Raw genomic sequence first — 22,646 nt, forward strand, 5'->3', positions numbered from 1 at the left:
TCAGCACTATCTGGAGATTGCATCAGGAATACCACCCTGGTCAAAGGGACAGTCTGGTGATCTAAAGCCAACATGAAGAGACAAATATCTTACATCTCCGTGTCTTCTAATGGTTCGTGCGGGCAATTGTCTAGAGGCTCTGGAAGTCAGGTGTTTTTGTGACCATTGTGTATATCTGGTGGTATATCACTTTTTTTCTCTCTTCTGTCTCTTTAGGACCAGGAAGAAAATAAGGGAGCAACAAGTTGGCCTGAGTTCTACATTGATCAGCTCAATTCCATGGCTGCTGTAGGTATCCTTTCTGTTCTCCGACACAGTTTAAAATGCAAATTTAGTATAAAGCATGCAGTTGCATAATAAATTCACTTAAATAAGAACTACCAAATATCATTCTCGCTCCAAAGTCCATTCCTAATGTTCAGTGTTGAGGAGAAAGGAGAGGCAGGAGTGGTGCTTGGCAAAATGATTATTTTCCAGTATGTTTTACATAAAATCAGCACATACTAAAATATAAGTGAATTTAATGTTATTGGAGGAAATGTAATCATAAGTCTGGCTTCTGTTCAGCTTTAACTTGCAACTGGTCTTATCAATCATGTGGAACTTGGATAGGGCAACACCTAACATTCTAAATGTTAATACCATTTAGAAATAGTACAATGAAATTATCCCTACACTGTTCTCTTCCCCATCCCCTGTTTTTTAAAACTGAGGGCTTTCTTGGGTTCTTGGTCTTATAGGGTACCAAAATATTCTTCTACTCATATAAATAATTTTTAAAAAGTTCATGAAATAGGTGGTTTAGTGAAAAGGCATGATAGTAATAATGCTGAGATATTCTTGGGAAATCTTTGGTAGGTGGATTTTTGATTTTGTAATCACTAAAAAGGTGTTCTCAATGTCTAAAATACACATTCCAGTCACATGGATATCTCTGTGATGTCAGAGTTTTGAGCTGCTTGAGGGATCAGCAAAGATACACAGCAGAAAACACATCATCAACATTTGAGTCTTAATAGCTTAAATCCTGTCCGTGTTGATAGAAGTTGGAGGTTTCCCACAGCAGAGCAGTCTTTGCCTCCGTGGGCACACTTCTGATTTTAAGAGTGTATCTGTCAGGTTCAACTTTGAGTTTATTCCATTCAAGCAGATGACAACTTCCATGGTATTTTCTCCACCTCTCCCTTTCCTCCTGTCCCCAGAGTCCTTGGGGAGAATTCATTTCTTATCACTTAGAGCAAACATTCTAGATTGTCTAATATTTTGCTGCTGCTAAAAAAGTTAAAAACTGACTAGAATATGTGAATCATTCACACTTCTGCTAAACTTTCAGAGGCCTTGACTTTTCATAACTTCCTCTTCTCTAGCTTTTCCTTTGATGAGGCTGCTTCTGCTGTCACATCATGAATAAAATAAACAGCCTGGTACATGTGAACAGAGCTGTATAAATTATAGAAGAAACTGCATAAGCTTTTGCCCCAAGGGTTTCTCTAAAAGCACAGCAGAAAAGAACAGAAAGTAACCACCAAATCCTTCTACCAGGCATCTGACACAAAGATGAGAAAAGGGTGATCTCAGCATTCATATGAATGTGTTAACAGAACATGAGGCTTATGATGGCCTTCGGGGATTTTCTCTCCATCCGCCTGAGCAATAATAATACAGAGCCATTTGCATTTCCTGCACGTAAAGGTTATTTCTGAAATCTTGTTCTTGGCTGTTAGGGGAAAAAAAGAGCTGTCAGGCAGGCTGTCTCTCTTTCTAATTAAGTCAGCCTTATTTGATGTCTAACGTGGAAAGTTGCTCCTTTGTTAATGCATTCACTTCTGTGAGCAGAGAAGTACTAAATAACTGGGTTTTGTCCTTTCTTCACATTTTAGGGCAGTTGGGTTAATCTGTCCTTTAGTGACTTACTCCACGCCTTGTCCGGAGTTGGCCTGGCTTATTTCCTGTGCTAGAAGGTCCCCGATGTGCCAGTTTGTAGCACTTCTTCAAGAACCTCCCTTTTCCTTCATCCAGAACCTTTTGCTACATTCACACATCATCTACATTTCAATTATACTTGCTTCCTAATCTAAAGCCCTCTCTGAGAATATCTCCAGGCCCTTAAATGTTAGTGACTTTGCTCTTCTTTATGGACATGAGTGTGAGCAAACTCTGGGAGAAAGTGAAGGACCGAGGAGCCTGGCAGGCTCCATGGGGGGTTGCAAAGAGTCAGACTTAGCAACTAAACAACAACAAATGCATTAAACACCTAGCAAAACTTTCTTCTGCTCCTTGAAGGACAAAGCTAGCATCTTTTCAGGGTTAAGAGTAAAGGCATTATAACAATTGATGAAATAATGAGGCCTCAACACTTCTGCATCTATAAAGGAGCAAGGAGGTCTGAGGAGACCAGAAACCCTTTGCTTGAGTTTTCCGTTTTTCTCGCCCTAAGTGGCCACCACCTCCTTAGAGGTCTTGCTAACCTCTCTGGAGAATTCCTCACAGCGGAAATTCTGAGACATCATCCCTGGGGACTTGGAAAGGCACATGACTCCTCCCGGTCCTTTCCTGGTTTGGCAGCCAAACTCTCTGGCTCTGTTTTGGGAATTGTTGAAGGGGTGTTTATCCACATCATCATCATCCATTGTCTTCAGCACCAGTAGCAGCTGCTGCTATTGAGTGCGTCCTGTGACAGGCAGACTAACAGGGACTTTACGTGCTGTTTTAAATCCTTACAAGCACCCTCGGCTCTAAGTGCTACTTATAGATAAGGAGTCTGAGACTCAGATAAAGGTTACCTTGCTCAAGGTCATCTCATTTGGAAGTGGTAGAGCTGGAATTGAAGCCTATCAGTCAAGCCTATCAGCTCAAAGACTCCTTTCCAGCTTGCCTGTCACTAACTAGGTTTTTAAAATCCTTTATCACTGTGGAAGAGGCCTGGAGATCCCACCCACGCCCCACCTCCCAGCTTTTCTGAGGTGGGACATGCGTCTGCAGAGCCTGATAAATAGTCCAAGTTGAGAACCAGAGCACTTAACTGGTCTGTGCAGCCCTTTGTGGAACAAGTGCAGTTGCTTTATGGAAGCCTCGTAACAAGAACTCTTTGTTCTTTAAAGGACCCCTGGGTGATCTGTTGGCTTTTAAAGAGTGAAAAACAGTTTAATAAAAGGAGAGCGTGTTCCAGAAGGGCCTGGACTTTCTTGGTGTGTGGCTTCTGCGTGTACTCTCAGGGAACAAGGATGTGAGGTGATGAAGTTCTGTGTGCTTAGCCGGTTGGCTTATTGATTTCACACCGGTGAAACCTTTCAAAAAGAAGCTTACTTCCAGACTTTCCCAGCCAGGGATGGTTTCTGTGCCTGGTTTGTACATCTCTCTCCTCCCTGCATGTTCCAGTGTAAACCTCAGCAGCCTTGACCAGAGGAGCCTCTGCTAGGACGCGCTCTGTCCTTTGCCCACTCCTCAAATGAGCAGGGATTTAGTAAGTGGTTAGCACGCCCAAGGAGGCCACCACAGCCCTGTCCAGTGTATGCCAAGGTGTATCCTGGCTGTTTGGCATAGCAGTCATCTTAGGAAATGTAAGCATTTCCTTACTTAAAAAAGAATCCCCCTTTTCTATGAAAAACTGCAAATTTAGACTTCTCCATAAATGTGAAGCTTGAAAACTTGAGACTTCATATAAATTATTTTATTTTGAAAAGTCATTTTAGAATATCAGCTTCATCTACATAGAATCGATTTTCTCAATATAATAAACAATCTTAGATTCAACTCTTAATTGTACTACACACAGAAAAGAGGATAATGTCTTCTGTTTTGAGACGAAAGTACTAGTTCTTATATGGGAAAGGAAATTCTAATTTAAATTTCTTTTCATAAAACTCCCAACTCCTCTAGGGAGAGACTTAATGTAGTCTGCCTTTATTTGGAGCTTCCCCCTTCCCCAAGATTGTTAAAAGGATAAATATGTGCATCTTTATTTGGTATTAATGAACCACAATAAGAAATGTATTTAGTCTTTAATTTGGGAGGTTTGGGTGACTAAGCTTAGGGACAAGAAGTGATGTTCATAAAAGTTTTGATCCTGGACTGTGGATTCAAAGTGATTGCTTGAGAGTCTAAACAAATTCAGCTGTGCCACAGGAGATTAAACGTTCTTGGCTGGATTTGTGCTAGATTTTCCAGGATATGGGTCTCACGGAGCCATGAAGAAATTCATTGGCTCTTTGCACACACAGCCTCTTCCCCTGCCATCCTCTGGTGACAGCTGTCAGGGCACATCTCTAGCAAGAGGACAGCTTTAACAGAAATAATTCAAGTATACTAAACAAGACTTTACTGATATTTATTTCAATTGCTATGAATGATACTGATATGTGTTTGCTTTGAGCTTTACCCTCCTAAGTATGAAGTCAAATTTAGGTTTTAGTTAACATTTAGTTACTTAATGCTTATACTGTGAACGTGAAAAAATTAAGTAAAGTCACCCCTTGATGATGTGTGGTCCTGAAAGAAAGGGAGAGACTGTACCATTGAGACATGTGAATAAGAGCCAAATGTTTTCTTCAATATCCCAGTCTGTTTCCCAACCATGCGTTTTATCATAATAGGTAACAGGTAGAAACACTGAAACTGGACAAGCACATGTTAAAAGTAGGAAGAAGGCAAGGGACCTGTGGTTCTGTGGGTGGAGGCACCTAGGGATGCTCCTTAAGCATCTTTTAAGCCTTGGGATTCTTTTAGTATCAGGCTTCCCTGGTGGCTCAGTGATAAAATAATTCACCTGCTAATGCAGAAGATGTGGCTTCAATACCTGGATCAGGAGGATCCCCTGGAGGAGGAAATGGCAACTCACTCCAGTATTCTTGCCTGGAGAATTCCATGGACAGAGGGGCCTGGTGGGCTACAGATCATAGAGTTGCAAAGAATTGGACACCACTTAGTGACTCAACAACAACAACTTTTAGTACACATAGGTGACCATGAGGTAAAAGGAATGAAAACAACTTTTTAACAAGTCTGTGAATCTTACTAGCATTCATGACTTTGTGATATCAACCAAGATCTGCTTCCTAGGGCCTTCCTCTTTGAAGTGAGGTCTATAGACTGTAGCATCAGCTCCATCAGGAGCTCAGCATCTTTGGCTTCACCTCAGATATGCCAAATCAGGACCAGAATTTTAACAAGCTTCCCCAGGAAATTTGTATCCTTGTTAAAGTTTGAAAAGTACTGCTCTACCTCCAACTAATAAAAATAAATGGGGGGAAAAAAAAAGAAAAGTACTGCTCTAGTCCTGGGTAGGAAGACAACACACACACACACACACACACACTATACCCTGATTTCCAAATGATGTTGAATCATTTCTAAAACTTAAGCAAAGGAATTGTCTATCTTTATGTCAAGTTGAATTTAATCATTCTTAAAACTAATTAGATTACACTTTTTGGCTGAGGAATGAGAGAGAGAGCATGGGAAGATTGCTGCCTGCCTCTGTTTGATAAGTGTGATAATATTTCATTGTCAGAATGTTATATTTAACTATGTGTCTAATCTTTCTATCAAGTATAAATAGTAATATCTTCATCAGAGTGTAGTTATAGAATAGTTATATAAGTACTTGGAAAACAATATCTACTAAGATTTCTCAACACTTTCTTCAAACTTTATTTAAATTCAAAAGAACTAACTTGTAGTAGAGAGAATGAATTTGTGGAATTCTTGGTGCTTTTGCTCTACATGCTGGCTTATAGTAAATCTTAGTCATAGTTTCATTTGATTGTTTGTATTAAAAGTGATAGTAACGTGATCTGTGGGCTTGTTTTGCTTGTGCCATAATTAAAACATATAATTTAAAGAAGTTACTTTATAATTTTCTTTGCATAGAGAAAATCTCTGCTGGCTTTAGAGAAGGAAGAAGAAGAAGAGAGAAGTAAAACTATAGAGAGTCTGAAGACAGCACTAAGGACAAAACCAATGAGGTAATGTTTTACTAGGCAGCATGTACCACTTGTCTCTCTTCTTTTTCTTCTTTTCTACTTTCTTCCTATTTTCTTTTTTCCCTTCCTTTTTCTTAATTTTTCTGCAATAGCCAAACTTTTGGGGTAGTCTTAAAATAAAAACATGTAATTAAACCGTGGATGAAATACCTTACACATTGAACATTCACTAAATTATTTTTCTTCTGTTAAAAAAGATGTAGACAGGTATGAAGATGGCTAAAGTTAAAAATGGCAGACTAACAAGTGTTGGTATAGATGTGGAGAAATTGTAACCCTCATTCACTGATGGTGGGAATATAAAATGGTGCAACCACTTTAAAAAACAGCTAGACAGTTCCTCAGAATATTAAACATTGTGCTGCCATATGAACCAGCAGTGTTGCTCCTTCTTGATATATAGCCAAGGGAAGTAAAAATATGTCCCCTGAAACCTTATATGTGAATTTCAGCATTATTTATAATAGCCAGAAATGGAAGCTATCCAAATTCTATCAACTGATGGATTCATAAGTAAAATGTGATGTATCTATATAATGGAATACTTTTCAGCCATAAAAAGTAATGGAGTACTGATACATGCTACCACATGGATAGGCCTTGAAAATATTTATGCAAAGTGAAAGAAGCCAGACACAAAGGACCGCATATTGTAAGATTCTGTTTATATGAAATATCCCCAAAAGGCCAATCCATAGAGACAAAAGATAAGTGGGTTAGGAAGAGAGGGAAATGTTCTTCTAGGGTTGATTAGGAAAGGTTAATGGTTTTCTTGGGGTAATTAAAATGTTCCAAAATCAGATCATGAACATGGTTGTACAACACTGTGAATATATTAAAAATCACTGAATTATAATTTTGAAAGTATGGATTTTATGGCATGTGAGTTATTGCTCAGTAAAACTGTTATAAAAGATGGATTATCACCTACTGTATGCCTCGCACACCTTTATTAGTGCCCTTAAGTTTTGGTAGGATATGGGGGTGCTTATAGGTGCATTTCATTAGAACAAGTGCTATGAATGAAGCTTGGCTAGATCTTTCTTGGTCACATGGTTGGATGAAGTGACTGGACAATAAAGATTCCCTATATTTGACTATAAAATGATAAGAAAAATCTGCTGATTTCTCAAAAGTTATATACAGTTTAATGACAGAAGTTTTCTAGCCTATCCTAACTGTGTTTTCCTCTGTATATGTGTTCCAAATTCTCAGATGTTAGTGGATGCCCAAGGCTAAATAAGTTTGGAAATTTCTGGAGTAATCTAGGTTTTGTTACTTTGAATTTTTCAAAAGGCTTAACCTGCAGATGTACATTGTGAATTTTTCTCTTTGATTGACTTTAAAGTAAATAAGTGCTGTAAATATAAAAATATTAGTATATAGTAATCAAGTATTGCTTTTATTTGTTTTATATATTGGGATTCCATATAGCATGTCATACAAAAGGAGGGCTTTGCTATGAAACCTTAAGAAAATAGATTATCATTTGGCAAGTAAATATTCTGGAGTTTAGGGATGCATTTTGACTTTCATTGGTGTGGGGCATGCTTGAGTCAGTGGTCAACACTTAAACATGCCTGGAGGCTGGATGCTATCCTAACACAGGATCAGCAGATGACTTTAACCTAAGGCAGATATCTGAGTGTCTTCTTGTTCCTGGTTTCCTATGGTTATAAGGTCTGTTAATTGGTTATTTATATCAACTAAGATCTTTTCTAACTCAAATGGAGATTTTTTTCACACTTCTGGTTAGACCTGACCATTGGGTCTGTGCCAAGGAAGAGGCCTCCAATTAAGAAGACTTCATCAATGTAAGCCTTCTGTTACTTTAGGAACTACATCTTCTTACTTCCTCCTGACCCCCACCCCCCTAAACTTTTCTCTTAAGGGCTATTAAAGAATTCCAAAGAGACTTAAGTCTGATGCACTTTAATCTTCTTCTCATGACAGGTTTGTAACCAGATTCATTGACTTGGATGGCCTATCATGTATTCTCAACTTTCTAAAGACCATGGACTACGAGACCTCAGAGTCTCGAATACATACCTCTCTCATAGGATGTATAAAGGCGCTAATGAACAACTCTCAAGGTCGGGCTCATGTCCTGGCTCATTCTGAGAGTATTAATGTTATTGCTCAGAGTCTGAGCACAGAGAACATTAAGACGAAGGTGGCCGTGCTGGAAATCTTGGGCGCTGTGTGCCTGGTTCCCGGGGGCCACAAGAAGGTTCTGCAGGCCATGCTGCACTACCAGAAGTATGCCAGCGAGAGAACCCGCTTTCAGGTGGGTGCTTCCACACCACATCTTCATTCCTGCCTCATGACAGGTGCCTCTCCTGGCCCCTGGGTGGTGGTGGTGGGGAGGGTGCCTAACTTGAAATTTCCCCCTGTGGTGAGCATTCATATGTGGCTTCAAGTTTTTCCGTGCTCTTGGGTACAGTAGAATATTCTTTTGTAGTTGGTCATATGGGGTTGTGGATTTCCAGTAGTCCTCCCCTCTTACCTGCAGTTTTGCTTTCCACAGTGCTAATGACCCGTGATCAACTGCTGTTTGAAAGTATTAAATGGAAACTTCTAGAAATAAACAATTCATAAGCTTTAAATTGTGCAGCTGTTGTGAGTAATGTGATAAAATCTCATGCCATCCTGCTCCGCCCCTCCCAGGATGTGAATCATCCCTTTGTCTAGAATACCCACAACTTATACACCACCCCGCTGTCAGTGGAGGAAAAACAAAGTCTGTATAGGAGTATATATAGGGTTCAGTACTACCCACGGCTTCAGACATCCACTGGGGATGTTAGAACACATCCCTTGTGGAGAAGGGAAGATTGTTGCCCTGAATTTAAAAATGTAGCCCTCCCTCCTTTCTACACATTATGTAATACACTTTTCAATCCACTAAATGGGTGTTCTCTGAAAACTTTACAGATTGTCAGTCTTGATTTAGGATCAATATAAACAGTGAGATTATGTTACCACATTTTTTTATACTCAGGAAAAACAAGTAAAATTAATGAAGCACAGTCTTTTGTGTTAATACTTTGTATACATGTATGTATAAACATATATGATGTAAGAATTGTGAAAGTAGAGTTTTTAGGACTAATCTTAAGGAAAAAAGGTAGCTTTCTATGGATCGATGTAATTTTGACTCAACACAAGGTTTTAAAAATTAACTTCTGAGTATTAAAAAATTAATAAAATGAATGTAAGGTAGTAACTATTCAGTCCTTTGTTTTCACATTTGTATCCTTGGTAGACGTTAATTAATGACTTGGATAAGAGCACGGGGCGGTATCGAGATGAAGTGAGTCTTAAGACTGCCATCATGTCTTTCATCAATGCAGTGCTAAGCCAAGGCGCAGGAGTGGTAAGAGCCTTCTGTGTCACAATCTAAAACATATATTGTTAAAGAACAATTTTTTAAAAAAATACTAAAAAGTATGTTCTCTAAAGAGCTTAAAAAGTATCCCATCACCCTTCTACTTTCAGGAAAGTTTGGACTTTAGACTTCATCTTCGCTATGAATTTCTGATGTTGGGAATTCAGCCTGTAATAGATAAATTAAGGGAACATGAAAATTCAACATTAGATAGGTAAGCCACAGTGTTACAAGAGATAGTGCATGTGTTTTCCATGTGTGTAGTGCCAGTCTGAACTACTTGTGACCTAAGGAAATTGTACCAAAATGTTAGACCAGGTAATGGTGGCTCAGACGGTAAAGTGTCTGCCTACAGTGCGGGAGACCTGGGTTCGATCCCTGGGTTGGGAAGATTTCCCTGGAGAAGGAAGTAGCAACCCACTCCAGTATTCATGCCTGGAAAATCCCATGGACCGAGGAGCCTGGGGGCTACAGTCCATGGGGTCGCAAAGAGTCGGACACAACTGAGCGACTTCATTTCACTTCACTTCTCAATAAAAGAAGCAGCAGATTGTGTACAGAACTTAGTGTAGGTTTTGAGATTAAATGGGAATTCATATCCTAGTGCTGCTGCCTATTTGCTGTGTGTTCTGATCAAGTTACTCAATTTTTGTGAACCTTACTGTTTTTATACCTGAAGAAATAGTGATGATGATGACAACACTATCTTTAAGGGCTCTTATGAAATGTTACTGTAAAACATGTGGAATCACATGGCATCTTTGATAGACATTCTGTGCATGTTAATATCCACTTCCCTGTTCATTTGCTTGTCTGCAAATTTTACGATTTCTACCATACCCTACAAGTTTTCAGATCTTTCCTTTTACCACTCTTCTCCCTCATTCATGCACTCCACCATGCTTCTTTTCTTGATAGTCTACGATCACGTAGACTTGCCTCAGGGCATTTGCACCTACTGTTTCCTCAGCATTAAAAGATTGTCCCACAGATGTCCAAATTGCTTGTTCCTGTGCAGCGAGATCTTTTCCAGTCACTGTGTTCAGATTCTCTACTTTACTTCACCCCCATCATTCTCTACTCCCTTTACCTGCATGTATTTGTCTCCACGGAACTAATCATCCCCAGTATCAATAGCTAGGGGCTCAGTAAATATTTGTATAAATAAGTGAAAGGCATGACCGTTGCTCTGTAATCTTTAATTCAGTGGTCAAGCAAGTTACTTATATGGACTTATTTTTCCATGAAGAGATTCTGTGAGTGGAATCTGGATTTGGTTGCTTTTGGAATGTAAACTTTTATGAATTGTCTTCTACATGCCAGGCCTCCTAGGCTTTTAGATTTGTCTCTTGTAATGATCTCATTTGAGATACATGATGTCTTTTATTCCTTAGCACATAGTTAAGGGAAGGCATTTTAATTCTGTTGTGATTCTTCTTTTAGAAATATCTCTGAAATTTTAGGAAAGGTCTTAGTATTTATGTCCTGATTCCTATGTGCCTCTGTTTATAGGATGTTCTACTTTTAGTAAATTGTCTTTGTCTTTCAGGCATTTAGATTTTTTTGAAATGCTCCGAAATGAAGATGAGCTAGAATTTGCCAAAAGATTTGAACTGGTACGTATACTTACAATTATTCTGTTTTGACTCGGCAGCTCACAAATTTCCCTGTGGTAATGTGTGTCATAGAGTTGTGTAATATAAGAGCAAAATCACATTTCTGTTTTGCTACCTAAGTGGCAGGATTAGGCTCTATTTGCCTTGGATTTGCTTACCTTGTAGGAATTGAAGAACTTGAATGCTTGATTTAGATTTCTTTTTTATATGAAACAGGTTCACATAGACACAAAAAGTGCTACTCAGATGTTTGAACTGACCAGGAAGAGGCTCACCCACAGTGAAGCTTACCCGCACTTCATGTCCATCCTGCACCACTGCCTCCAAATGCCTTGTGAGTGTGTTTGTGATTCACACGTGTTTGTGACTGTGGGGACATCATTCAGAGGCCTCTGTCATCTGAACAGTGTGGCTCAGGTTGAGTGCACACCGGGGAATCCAGACCTTGGTTTTTGATGGCTCAGTGTGTCTGCGGGCTTCCCTGGATGCTCGGTGGTGAAGAACTGGCCTACCGATGCAGGAGACACGGGTTCGATCCCTGGATCGGAAGATCCCTGGAGAAGGCAATGGCACCCCACTCCAGTATTCTTGCCTGGGAAACCTCATGGACAGAGGAGCCTGGTGGGCTACAGTCCATGGGGTCTGAGTCGGACATGACTTAGTGACTAAACAACAACAACAACAAAGTTGTTGCACAGCTTAAGGGGTGTTATAAAGCTCTCAGAATAAAATAAATTAAACCTCACTTTGATTTAAAAGATAAATATATGCCTTACAACACATATAGAAGGGGATAACAAGTACCTCTCAATCATGTAAATGATCAATGATTCCAGATTTCAGATATTTGGGAAGGCTAGTGTTTACTTGTCTGGTTCTGTGACTGGTGGGTGACCCCTGTTGAAAAATACTCATTAAAGTTTTGAAACCACTTGAAGTATTTCCACTGTTCTTTTCTTTTTTTAGACAAGAGAAGTGGCAACACAGTTCAGTACTGGCTACTCCTGGATAGAATTATACAGCAAATAGTTATTCAGAATGACAAAGGTCAAGACCCTGACTCCACACCTTTGGAAAACTTTAATATCAAGAATGTCGTCCGGATGTAAGTTGCTTCTTGTATTGCTGCCCTTGAGATAACAGCAACAATGTAAGACATTTGTTTTATCTTACTTCACAATAGCAGTTGGGAGAACTAAAGTGTTCTGGAGGTCAGATATGAGTTCCTATGTGTATACATGTAATATATGTGTGTAACTTCTGGATTTAAAATGGGTCTCAAGCATGCTGAGGACTTGCCTTGTGTTAAACAATTTTTGTACCTAGAGAGCATGCATTTAGCAGTCGGTCTTTTGTGCTTTTTGTAATGAATGCTCCTTTAACTATTATACAGGTTGGTTAATGAAAATGAAGTTAAGCAGTGGAAAGAACAAGCAGAAAAAATGAGAAAAGGTAAATGATGAGGTGCTGACAAGAAAAGAGGTTGTGTTAATGGTTACTGGACAGCTCTCCTTACTGTATATTTTAGAAATTTGCATTGATGCTTCTTATTGACATTGGTGCATAAACAGCCTTTTCCCACCATCATGTCTTCAGGGCAGTCTGCCTAGTTTTTCTTGAATCAGACTCTCTTAGTTGTCATGTTGATTCCTCAATATTTTATCCTTTTATTATAATCATCTGCATTTTTTTAAGCATGTGCTGTTCAGTATTCATTAGTTCAGATTTTCTTAACTACCATTCATGCCAACCTTCCCCATAACTGCTCTTTAAAGCACACTGGATTTTAAGAAATATAATAAGGGACACCCAGGGATTACCCAGAATTTTGAAAGAAAAGTTCAGGCCACTTGGTTTCAGCAGTCCAATTCTCCATTTGACCTTAATTTGGCACCAGTTATAAAAAGAGAAATCATGCAGAAAGTCATTGACCATTGTAGATGTTCATGTTATGAAATGTTAACAGGCCAGCTATTGATGAATCTCTCAATATGTCTTTGATATCAACACTTAGCATCAAGTAACTTGGGGGTCATGCCCATCACCATGACAACAACTCACAGAATGGTTGGAACTTTTCTCCTCCTTCAAAATTAGCAAGTTAAAGTTGGACGCTTTGAGAAAACAGTCATACTCCTGGCCACTACTCTTGCATTATGCTGGCACACGGACTTCCTTTTCCCTATCCAAGTGACGCATTCACACCAGTGGCATACACTAGCACTCGCCCCGATAGTCAATGTGTTGAAAAGCTAGTCCACAAGATGCTGAAGCATTTCCTTTCCTCATATCACATTTTGTCCATTGAGCAGAAAGACAGTCTCACCACTGGTACTGGAAAATACAGAATATGAAGTTCTATTATATTATGGGTTCCTCATATGAATTCAGATTGGTCTTAAATAAGTGAGGTTGCACATACATTTTTATAAATTAATTCCAGAAACTGCTACAGAAAGAATAAAGACACTGGCTTACCGTAACTTGTAGGGTAAAGAGAAAGTTACACCAGAGAAGATGGTCAATGAATGAGTGATGTTTTGGGGATATACCCTGAAGCCCGGAGACTCAGGTGTGTGAGTTGAAGAGAGTACTTAGGACATAAGCTTGGGCGTCATTCATGTAGCAGGAATGTCCTGGATGGCTGCCAGGTCAGGTGCTATACTGGGCTCTGGGTCCGAGTCTCAGTCTCAGTCTGCCCCTGACTGGTATGTGAGTAGGCTAAGTCCTTTACTCCTCCAGTCTCTCTGCAAAGTCAAGCTTGAACTTAATAGGGTTGTTGTGAAGACTAAATGAAATATATGAGGACTTTAGCATAGAGCCTGGCATTTGTTACTTGCCTAATAAATGGTAGAGGGCTTCCCTGATGGTTCTGCAGTGAAGCATACACTTGCAATGCAGGAGACCATCTACAAGGCAGGAGACGTGGGTTTGATCTCTGGGTCAGAAAGATCCCCTGGAGAAGAAAATGACAACTGACTCCAGTATTCTTGCTGGGAAATCCCATGGACAGAGGAGCCTGGCTGGCTACTGTCCATGGCATCTGAAGATTTGGACACAACTTAGCAATTAAACCACCACCAACAAATGGTAGAGAGTTTTGTAGGATTTAGGCAGTTGAGATGGTACTAGAGGAAATGCCCGAGGTCAGTCAGAGGAAAGTTCCTAAGCCCTATCCCTGATCTATAGAATAGACTCCTGGAATGGGATCTGGGGGTTCTGAAATGTTAAAGTCTCTCAAGTGGTTCTGAGGCTTGGTCAGATTTGTCAAAGGCTAATGACCAGTGATAGGAAGTCAGGTCTTAAACAGTTGTCAATGGGATGGAGAGGGAGGTGGGAGGGGGGATCAGGATGGGGAACACATGTAAATCCATGGCTGATTCATGTCAATGTATGACAAAACCCACTGCAATACTGTAAACTAATTAGCCTCCAACTAATAAAAATAAATGAAAAAAAAAAACAGTTATCAAAGAGGAATGAAATGGAGATAGAAGAAGGAAAGGGAGATGCAGTGGGGTAGTTTTTAGATGTTGCTGAAGAAGTCAGGGAAGCATCTGTAGAATGGTAGATGTAGGTTGACGGTTATCTTACCTCCAAGGGTGGTAAAATCCAAGGAGTTTAGTGACTTGAACCCTTCTCTGCAAACTCTGACTTTGGAGGACGCAGAAGAGAGAAAGTAAGAGACAGAGAAAGCAAGCATTTTAAATGTGTTATCAAATTCAGTAACAGAGCCCAACTCTGTGTAGCTCTGTCCCAGTGGGTTCTATCTCTAGTGGGTTTATTGATATAAAAAGACTAGGGATTGGGACCAAGTATTTGAAATAAAAATGTGCAGCCTAAACCTCATTAGTCCTCTTTTTCAAAGAGCATCACTCTTGTCAGTGCTAGAGTCAGCAGGTGTGTTGGCTGCATAATCAAACATTATGCAAGATGGGATGCATTGTTCCATTATAGCAGGATTGGGGGAGTCAGTGGAACCACAGCTAAGAGGTAAAATTTTTCTTCTCTTATGGTTCTCATGCTCAGTAGGTAATCCTGCCCCGAAGGTGTTTAATGCTGAGATGATAAAATTTGCCCTCCCAAATTTTAATAATTGTTATGCCAGAGCATACAGCACTTCAAGTCTAAGGGGCCCTCGAGGGGAGTGGGAGCAATGGCTCCACGTTGGGAGCATTGTCCATGTTGGGACAAACCCTGGGTGTGGCACCCACACTTCCTCCCAGAGCAGTATCCTCCCTTTCAGCCCCTCCACTAGTTGGACATGAGCCAGCAAACCCAGCTAATGAACACTGGCCCTCTCTCGTCCCCATTTTTAAGTTGTGAAAAGGTCCTGTTAGTAGTCACTTTCCATAGTGCGGCTAAGGGGCCATTTCTGGGACAGGATTCTGAATTAAATACCAAGCAGGCAGTGTTCACCTCCCCAGATGGTTGCCCATGCTTGTGTCTCCTCTTGGGCATTGTGACTAGATGGCCTCTTCTGCCTTTTACGGATGTAGTTGATAAAGTTGTTCATCCAAAGCCCCCTCCAAGCGTGAGCACCGTTGAGCCCACGAGTCGCTCCCTTCAATGGAGAGGAGGAGTGATATTTGCCTAATAGAGAGTCTCCCAGACAACCTCAATCAGCTTCCTGTTTGGAGAAGAATGCTTCAGCTTTGGAGAGTACACCATTTTCATGTCCAGTTGTTTTCCTGTGTAGAGCACAATGAGTTACAACAGAAGTTGGAAAAGAAAGAGCGAGAATGTGATGCCAAGACCCAGGAGAAGGAAGAGATGATGCAGACCTTAAATAAAATGAAAGAGAAACTGGAAAAAGAGACCACCGAGCACAAGCAAGTGAAGCAGCAGGTGGCGGACCTCACGGCCCAGCTGCACGAGCTGAGCAGGGTAAGACCCCCGGCCCGGGGCCAGGGCGCCTCCCTCAGCCCGGAGCCCCATCCTTAGGTAGCCAGCCCTGTGGGCGGGAAGAGAGCCTGAACCCTCTCCTGGCCCATCACAGTGGTTGTACAGCCTGCTGCCTCTGCTGACCCTGCGCGTTAGCAGAGATGGGTGGGGGTGTTCGTTCTCCAGTGCAGATCCTCTCACAAGAGTGAGGAAATCACATCAGCTTCTCAAAATGAAAACTTGTTATCATGAAAACCAAACCGGAGGATGGTGCCACAGTGAGAGACGTAGCGCACCGTGTATACGTCCCTTCGACTCAACTGCCCCTTGGAGCCCACAGTCTCGGATGTGTGAATTCCTCTGTACCATACGTGTTAGGCAGGGTGTCGGACTCTCAAAGTCGTCCGGTGGATTTACTTCTCCCACTGACCTTGCCTTTTCCTATCTTTATTTTTCAGAGGGCTGTCTGCACTTCACTCCCAGCTGTACCCTCACCTGGAGCCCCCGGGGGACCCTTTCCTTCCTCTGTGCCAGGGTCTCTCCTCCCTCCCCCACCACCCCCACCTCTGCCAGGCGGAATGGGTCCTCCTCCGCCTCCTCCCCTCCCCCCAGGAGGCCCCCCGCCTCCCCCAGGGCCTCCTCCCTTGGGGGGAATCATGCCACCTCCTGGTGCCCCCTTGGGTCTGGCACTCAAGAAGAAGAACATTCCTCAGCCCACAAATGCCCTGAAATCCTTCAACTGGTCTAAGCTGCCTGAGGTAAGCCATTTGCTCACATTTGCCATCTCACGGACAGCATTAGCAGCCTACCATGTCGTCCCTGACAGGGGGACAGCCCTGGCTCTCCAGTGGTTTCATTTTCTCACATAGACTCGGGGTTCTCACTAGCGCAGATATTTAAGTGATAAAGCTTCTGAAATAAATGACAAGTTATTTAAAGCCAGCTCATTCTGAGCATCTGGTAAGCGAAAAATTTGGGAGAGCAGCACTTTTAAAAAAAAAAAATAACTGCATCTGTTCTTTTTGTGTCTAACTATAAACCCTAGCACTTATTAACTTGATGTTTGCAGAACAAACTGGAAGGAACAGTATGGACCGAAATTGATGATACAAAAGTCTTCAAAGTTCTAGATCTTGAAGACCTGGAGAGAACTTTCTCTGCTTATCAGAGACAACAGGTAAGAGCTTGTGCCCTCCAGATGGCTAAAACAGTTAAGAAGTTCATGTTCTTGTTCATGATCCCTGGGCCATCTGTCTTAACCATGCTGTGATGGGCATCTTAAGTCTAAGCCGTTTGGTCTACCCTGAAATGTTCCCACAAATAGCATAACACTTGGGTCTGCATGTGTGACTCGGTGCCTGTGTGTGTGTGCATACACATATGCATGTGTGTACATGTTGCAGGCATACAAGCTCTTTGTTGGAGAGAATCATACTCTGGTGTCTACAACCTTGTCTCCACTGGTGGAAGGAGTCTATCTTCTTGTCACTTGTGCTTAGTCAAAGGGGTCACCAGGTGAAGATATTAGTAGAAGAATTACCTAACTTGTAGTGTTACATCCCAGTGTTCATTTCTGAAGCTGTTTTAGTTATACATATATATCTCAAGGTTATTATCAGAAGGGGACTGCCTTTTTTATTTTTAGGGCAATTTTGTTTTCTTTTATTAACAATGTTGTGTTTTATTTCTACCGCACAGCAGAGTGACTCAGTTATACATGTATTTATTCTTTTTCATGTTCCTTTCCATTATCGTTTGCAGCAGGATATTGAATATGCTCCCTCTGCTCTACACTAGGACATTGTGATAGGGCCGTTGAGTAGAAGGAATCTTTGAAAGTCTGGGAGATGGGAAGTGACTATAAGTCGGCAGCTTGATAGAACCTAGGGGGAAGTTTTTACTCTGTCAGGAACATGATCAATTCAGAAGCAGTGCCGTGAAGGCTGAGTAGCTGTGGAGATGGCAATGGGACACACAAGACCCGGGGCACTTCTGAAAAGTGAGCAATGAGATAGTCGTGAGAACGCGATTTGATGTGGCCAGGGAGGCAGCGTCACTTCGTGAGCCCCAGTCACATCGGTGTGGTACCTCTCACTCCTCGAGAGGGCATCTTAGTAGAGTTCACAGCCAAGTGGCCTGGTCCCAAGAGTCTCAGAAAAACAAGGAAAAGGTGGAGTGGGGTCTTAGTCAATGGGAAAATCCGGGAAGGGGAAAAGTGAGTCCCAGAGCATAAGGAAAAAAGCTCCAAGAGTCGCTGGGGGAGAGAAGGGCTGAGGAGGAGCGCAGACTGCGCCTTGAACAGAGGCAGAGGCCGGGCATCTGTGCAGGGGCCTTCCTCAGGCTTTACTGGGAGGCCCTTACCTCCTGCGTGAATCACGCCCAGGGTGGAGCATCCTCAGACAAGCAGCAGACTTCCTAGTCTGCTGAGGCTTGGCCTGGTTCCCAAGAAAGAGTGTCTCAGAACTGCCAAGCCCCGAGGGAGAACAGTGACTGAGGCTGGAGAGAAATAACATCTGAGGGTTTTCTTTTTTTTTTAATTATTATTATTATTAATTTTTTTTTTTTTGGTTTTCTTTTTCAAAACAGCCTTTGATGAGACTAAAATTGAGAAGGAAAACTAGTATGTCTTTTAGCTAGAATATTTTACCTTAAGTGAGGGAACACTTCCTGTGGTACCCTTTATGCTATTTTTATTAAGTACAAAAATGCAGGTGGTTGCCTGCCATGACAGCATGACTCCAAAATAGGAGCTCTCAACCTGGCCCCCACAAAAGTATGAAGGCAAACTTGTGCCATGTCATACATGCCAAATAAAGGAAAATAAAGAAAAAGAAGATAGGACATTGTCCAGTTGAAAGCAAGATACTTTATCTTTCAAGGAACAAACAAAGGATGTGTCGAGAGCTCTTGCATGGCAGGTACTTGGACCAGACTCACTGCAGAATGGTCACAACCAGCCTCTTCCACTCTCACACACGCACTCTCTCTCTGATATCCCAGGAAGGTTTATTCTGGGCTTTTTAGGACATTTTAGCCAGTTTCTAATTAGATTCGAATTATCTTCTGACCTCATCGCACATTCCATTGATTCCCTACTTCATTTTCAGTCATTAATACTGGTCCATTCTGGTTGCCTAAGATGAAGGTTTGGCAACTTAGAGAAGTAAATAAAAGGAAGAGAAACAGCACCTATTTCAAATGATGCTATTCAAGTCTGAGCTTGTGGATCACGTTTACTGTGAAGGCAAGTGGTTGAAAGACCCAAGTTTACAAGACTCATAATTAACTGCCTTTCAGCAGAAGGTGCAGAAGGATGCTGCCAAAATGCTCTGGGACAAATATGTGGACAGCTCTCAAGAGCTCCAAGAGACAGGGTTGCAGAAAGCCTAGCAATTGGGTAATTGTCTCCTAGCAACCAATTGCTGTTTAAGTAATCAGTAGTCATGCCAGTCAGGCTAGACCAGAACATTTCAGTTGCAGTTAACACTAAGTTGTAGACTGGTAAGTAGAATCATTTGTGACATTTCCAAGAGTGCTTCCTGGAGAAAATTTTCAGCACACTTGCTCAGTTGATTCAAGTTATGTTTCTCCTCTTGGTATAAAAATGTGAGATGAGAATTTTTAAACCATAAATGTGTTTAAACCATAAATGTGTTTCCCAAGTGAAGGTAATTTCAACCATTCCATTGAATTTATTGAATGTTGAAAGAAAATTGAAAGATGAAGCAGTCTAGTTAGGAACACAAACAGGGTTTATGTCATTATGTCCCCTAGCCTTGTAACTAATGGCAATGTCACAAACCTATTGCATTTTCATTTTAATCTTGGCAATGCTCTATATAATTATTATCACACTCTAACTGCTCTCTTTTCTACTCCCAAATGAATACTGGGAACCTTTTTTTTTTTTCCTGTGATATCTTCTCTTTCTTCCCTCCAGAGTTATATAACCCTGACCAAACTCTCAGGATTTCAGCCAGTGTGTGACCAAATACATTTCTCAGAGAGGCAAAGAATACATGAATACCATTGTCTGTGTGCATTTAATAGGAACACTACACAGAGTAAGATTATGAAAAAAAATTTTTAAGCTTCAGATTATTATAATTTAGGTGAGCACTGATTAATGACATTTAGGAGAGAGTTTATACACACACACACACACACACAAGATATGCCTTGTTGATATGAGAAATACTGAGTCATTAAAAACTGAACAGATATTTATACTGTCTTTAACTCCAGTTTTAAGAACAAGACCATTTCTATTCATGATTTTTTTTTCCAGTGTGAATATCAAAGGTGTGGAGAACTGAATATGTAAGCTTATATGCCACGCGAAATGGAATTTAATAGCATGCAGTTATTCCCCTGCTCACATTCCAGAAGTTCATTTAAAAGTCAGTGTCCTAAATCTCAGAACCTCTTTTCCTCACTGAAACTGTATTACACATGATTTCTAAGCCAGCCACAAAAGACTTATTTTAACACATAATGTAGCACATTGCATATTAGCACTATTTCAGATACATTTGAACTATTTACCTTCATTTTGTGGGAAATTTTCATCTTGAGATGTTATAAGTTCATTCTCCCTATCTATGCAGTTTGTAGAGTGAAAATGAAGTTACTACATCTAAAGGAACATGTATTTCTGTCACAACAAATGAGCAACTAGCTGTCTCCATTCCTCTTCTTCACTCTGCCTGGGGACACCCCTTCTTCATAGTTCTATTATCAGCACATAGTATCTCAAAGCCTCTCTGCTCTGATAGAGAATAAAAGATAATCACTCTCCTAGGCTTAGAATCTGACTCTCCTGCTAACATGTAATATACAAGTTGTTGGGGTCATTCTTGGGGTCCCATTTGGAATATTCTGTGATATCTTCTGATTTATCTTATGGATGGACAAAGAAATTTCCTTTTTTATTCTTTTTACGTTTTTTGTTGTTCTGTATATCTAGTTTCTAACATTGAACAATTATATGATTTAGGACATTGATTCAATAAGCTCGATCTTTAGCCATGGTACATGAAGGCAGAAGGTAAAAACTGTAAATAGTGGCTTTTCTTAGTTCCACAGTAGAAGGTAGAGGTTCTATAGCTGGACAACATGGTAAGAGTTAATCAAATACAGGGTTTTATTTAAATATTAGTGCATGCATTTCTCTGGAGAGGGATCTCTAGCTTTTATCAGAATTACAAAGGGATCTCAACTTCAAAAAGATTAAGAACCATTCATGTAAAAGTCATTGTCTATAAAATGGTGAGTCATTATTACATGGTGAAACCCTATCTACAGGAATTTATCAGCACTGGTTCCTGAAAATGCAAGCTCCAATTTCCTATTTATTTTCCAAATGCTAATCCCTATACCAAAAATCATCTGGAAAAATCAGGCATCCTGTTAGGTGGAGCCAAATGTAGATAGTCCTACATTGGGCCTAATTGGCCCAAACCAATTAGTGAATCATTTAGTTTCAAAGAGAATATTAACTTATTTGAAATGGAAACATAATTATTTTTAACATTTCTATCTAAGAAACTTTGTGATTTTATTTACGATGTGATGAATAAAGGACTCTTAAAAACGGGGAATCTCAAGACCTCCAATTAGCCAAACTTTCCCATGGCATTCCTCATCCCCACCTTGCAAAAGATAAGATAAATTACTTCGCTATTAACTGTCACACTTAGTGCTGCTGCTGGTTATAAACAGGAGATTTTAACCAACTGTACTTCATCTCAACTGAGAAGCAGAGCAATAGGCAAAGAAATGGACTTGATCATTGTCTTGAAAGATAAAGTAATTGTAATGTATGACAGCTTCCAAGTGTTGAGCTCATAAATATGTGACAGGTACTGTACAAAATACCATATCTTCATTATCACATTTAATCCTCACAATAGTAATCCAGTTGTTTACTTCATTGTACAGAGAGTAAACCTGAGCCCCAAGTCACATCCCTAGCAAATGCTAGAGGCCTGGTTCTGTAGTCCACTATAGTAGAGGTCAGAGGTCTTAATTTCTTGACACTGGGGACTTGGGGAGAATGAGTTACAGAGGCCTTCATACAAGTTTCTTCTTTGAAGGCCAGACAGGGAGAGTGGTGTCTAAATCCAGCTTGCAGCTTGTCTCTTTAAGAAAGAAAAGTAGGGTAAGACGACCTCATGGAGTTCACTACACTAGAGTTTTTTCTGCTCTTGAAAAGAGAAACTGCTTTTACAGGGAAAGAGTCCTGAAGAGTTTCAGGGTAAAAAAACTTGACAGTTACAACAGGGACAAAATAAAACTGTGACATCAGAGGAAAGAAAGTTTTTGTGTGGTTATCGATTTATTTTTTAAATGCCATTCCAGAAAAGTAATCCCTCCTTGTATGGGTGGAGCCAGGGGAGAATACGTGTTGTTTCCCATTCGAAGAATGATGTGAAACAGCTCATCTGTGTGAAACTGGCCTTGGCAGTGCTGCCGGGACCAGTGAGGCCTTCAGGAATCTGCTGAGTAAATGGTGGTTGTGCAAGTAGTTGGCCTGAAAGCTGAGGTGTATTTTGCACACCGAAGCTTTATTCATGCCATCATGGCAAAAATATGCAAAGAAAGCTGTGACTTTCTCATAACATGTCAACTACCTCTTCCTCTTTCCTTTCTTCACTCCAGATCTATTCTATGAACTATTTTAAACAAAGACTGTTGCCCTTGTCTCATGAACAACAGTCCTGAGGCAATGGGGACAGGACCACCAATGACACTGGAGCCCATGAATCACTTATTGTC

The 22,646-nt window shown here is 40.7% G+C and overlaps 1 protein-coding gene across 3 annotated transcripts in view; it reads left to right on the plus strand.

The window, feature by feature from the left end:
• Positions 1 to 22,646, plus strand: part of DAAM1 (dishevelled associated activator of morphogenesis 1) — a 180,625-nt gene that overhangs the window by 125,110 nt on the left and 32,869 nt on the right. For all 3 annotated transcript variants that reach the window (XM_020910673.2, XM_020910674.2, XM_070469419.1), the window contains exons 4-15: positions 217 to 288; positions 5,869 to 5,963; positions 7,935 to 8,268; positions 9,247 to 9,357; positions 9,480 to 9,583; positions 10,919 to 10,985; positions 11,202 to 11,319; positions 11,952 to 12,090; positions 12,379 to 12,437; positions 15,685 to 15,872; positions 16,328 to 16,627; positions 16,939 to 17,046. In XM_020910673.2, the coding sequence (XP_020766332.1) occupies positions 217 to 288; positions 5,869 to 5,963; positions 7,935 to 8,268; positions 9,247 to 9,357; positions 9,480 to 9,583; positions 10,919 to 10,985; positions 11,202 to 11,319; positions 11,952 to 12,090; positions 12,379 to 12,437; positions 15,685 to 15,872; positions 16,328 to 16,627; positions 16,939 to 17,046 (1,695 nt within the window). The remainder of the gene's footprint in view (positions 1 to 216; positions 289 to 5,868; positions 5,964 to 7,934; positions 8,269 to 9,246; positions 9,358 to 9,479; positions 9,584 to 10,918; positions 10,986 to 11,201; positions 11,320 to 11,951; positions 12,091 to 12,378; positions 12,438 to 15,684; positions 15,873 to 16,327; positions 16,628 to 16,938; positions 17,047 to 22,646) is intronic.

The sequence above is a fragment of the Odocoileus virginianus genome, chromosome 6 (assembly GCF_023699985.2).
Source record: "Odocoileus virginianus isolate 20LAN1187 ecotype Illinois chromosome 6, Ovbor_1.2, whole genome shotgun sequence".
In the NCBI taxonomy this organism is placed as follows: Eukaryota; Metazoa; Chordata; class Mammalia; order Artiodactyla; family Cervidae; genus Odocoileus; species Odocoileus virginianus.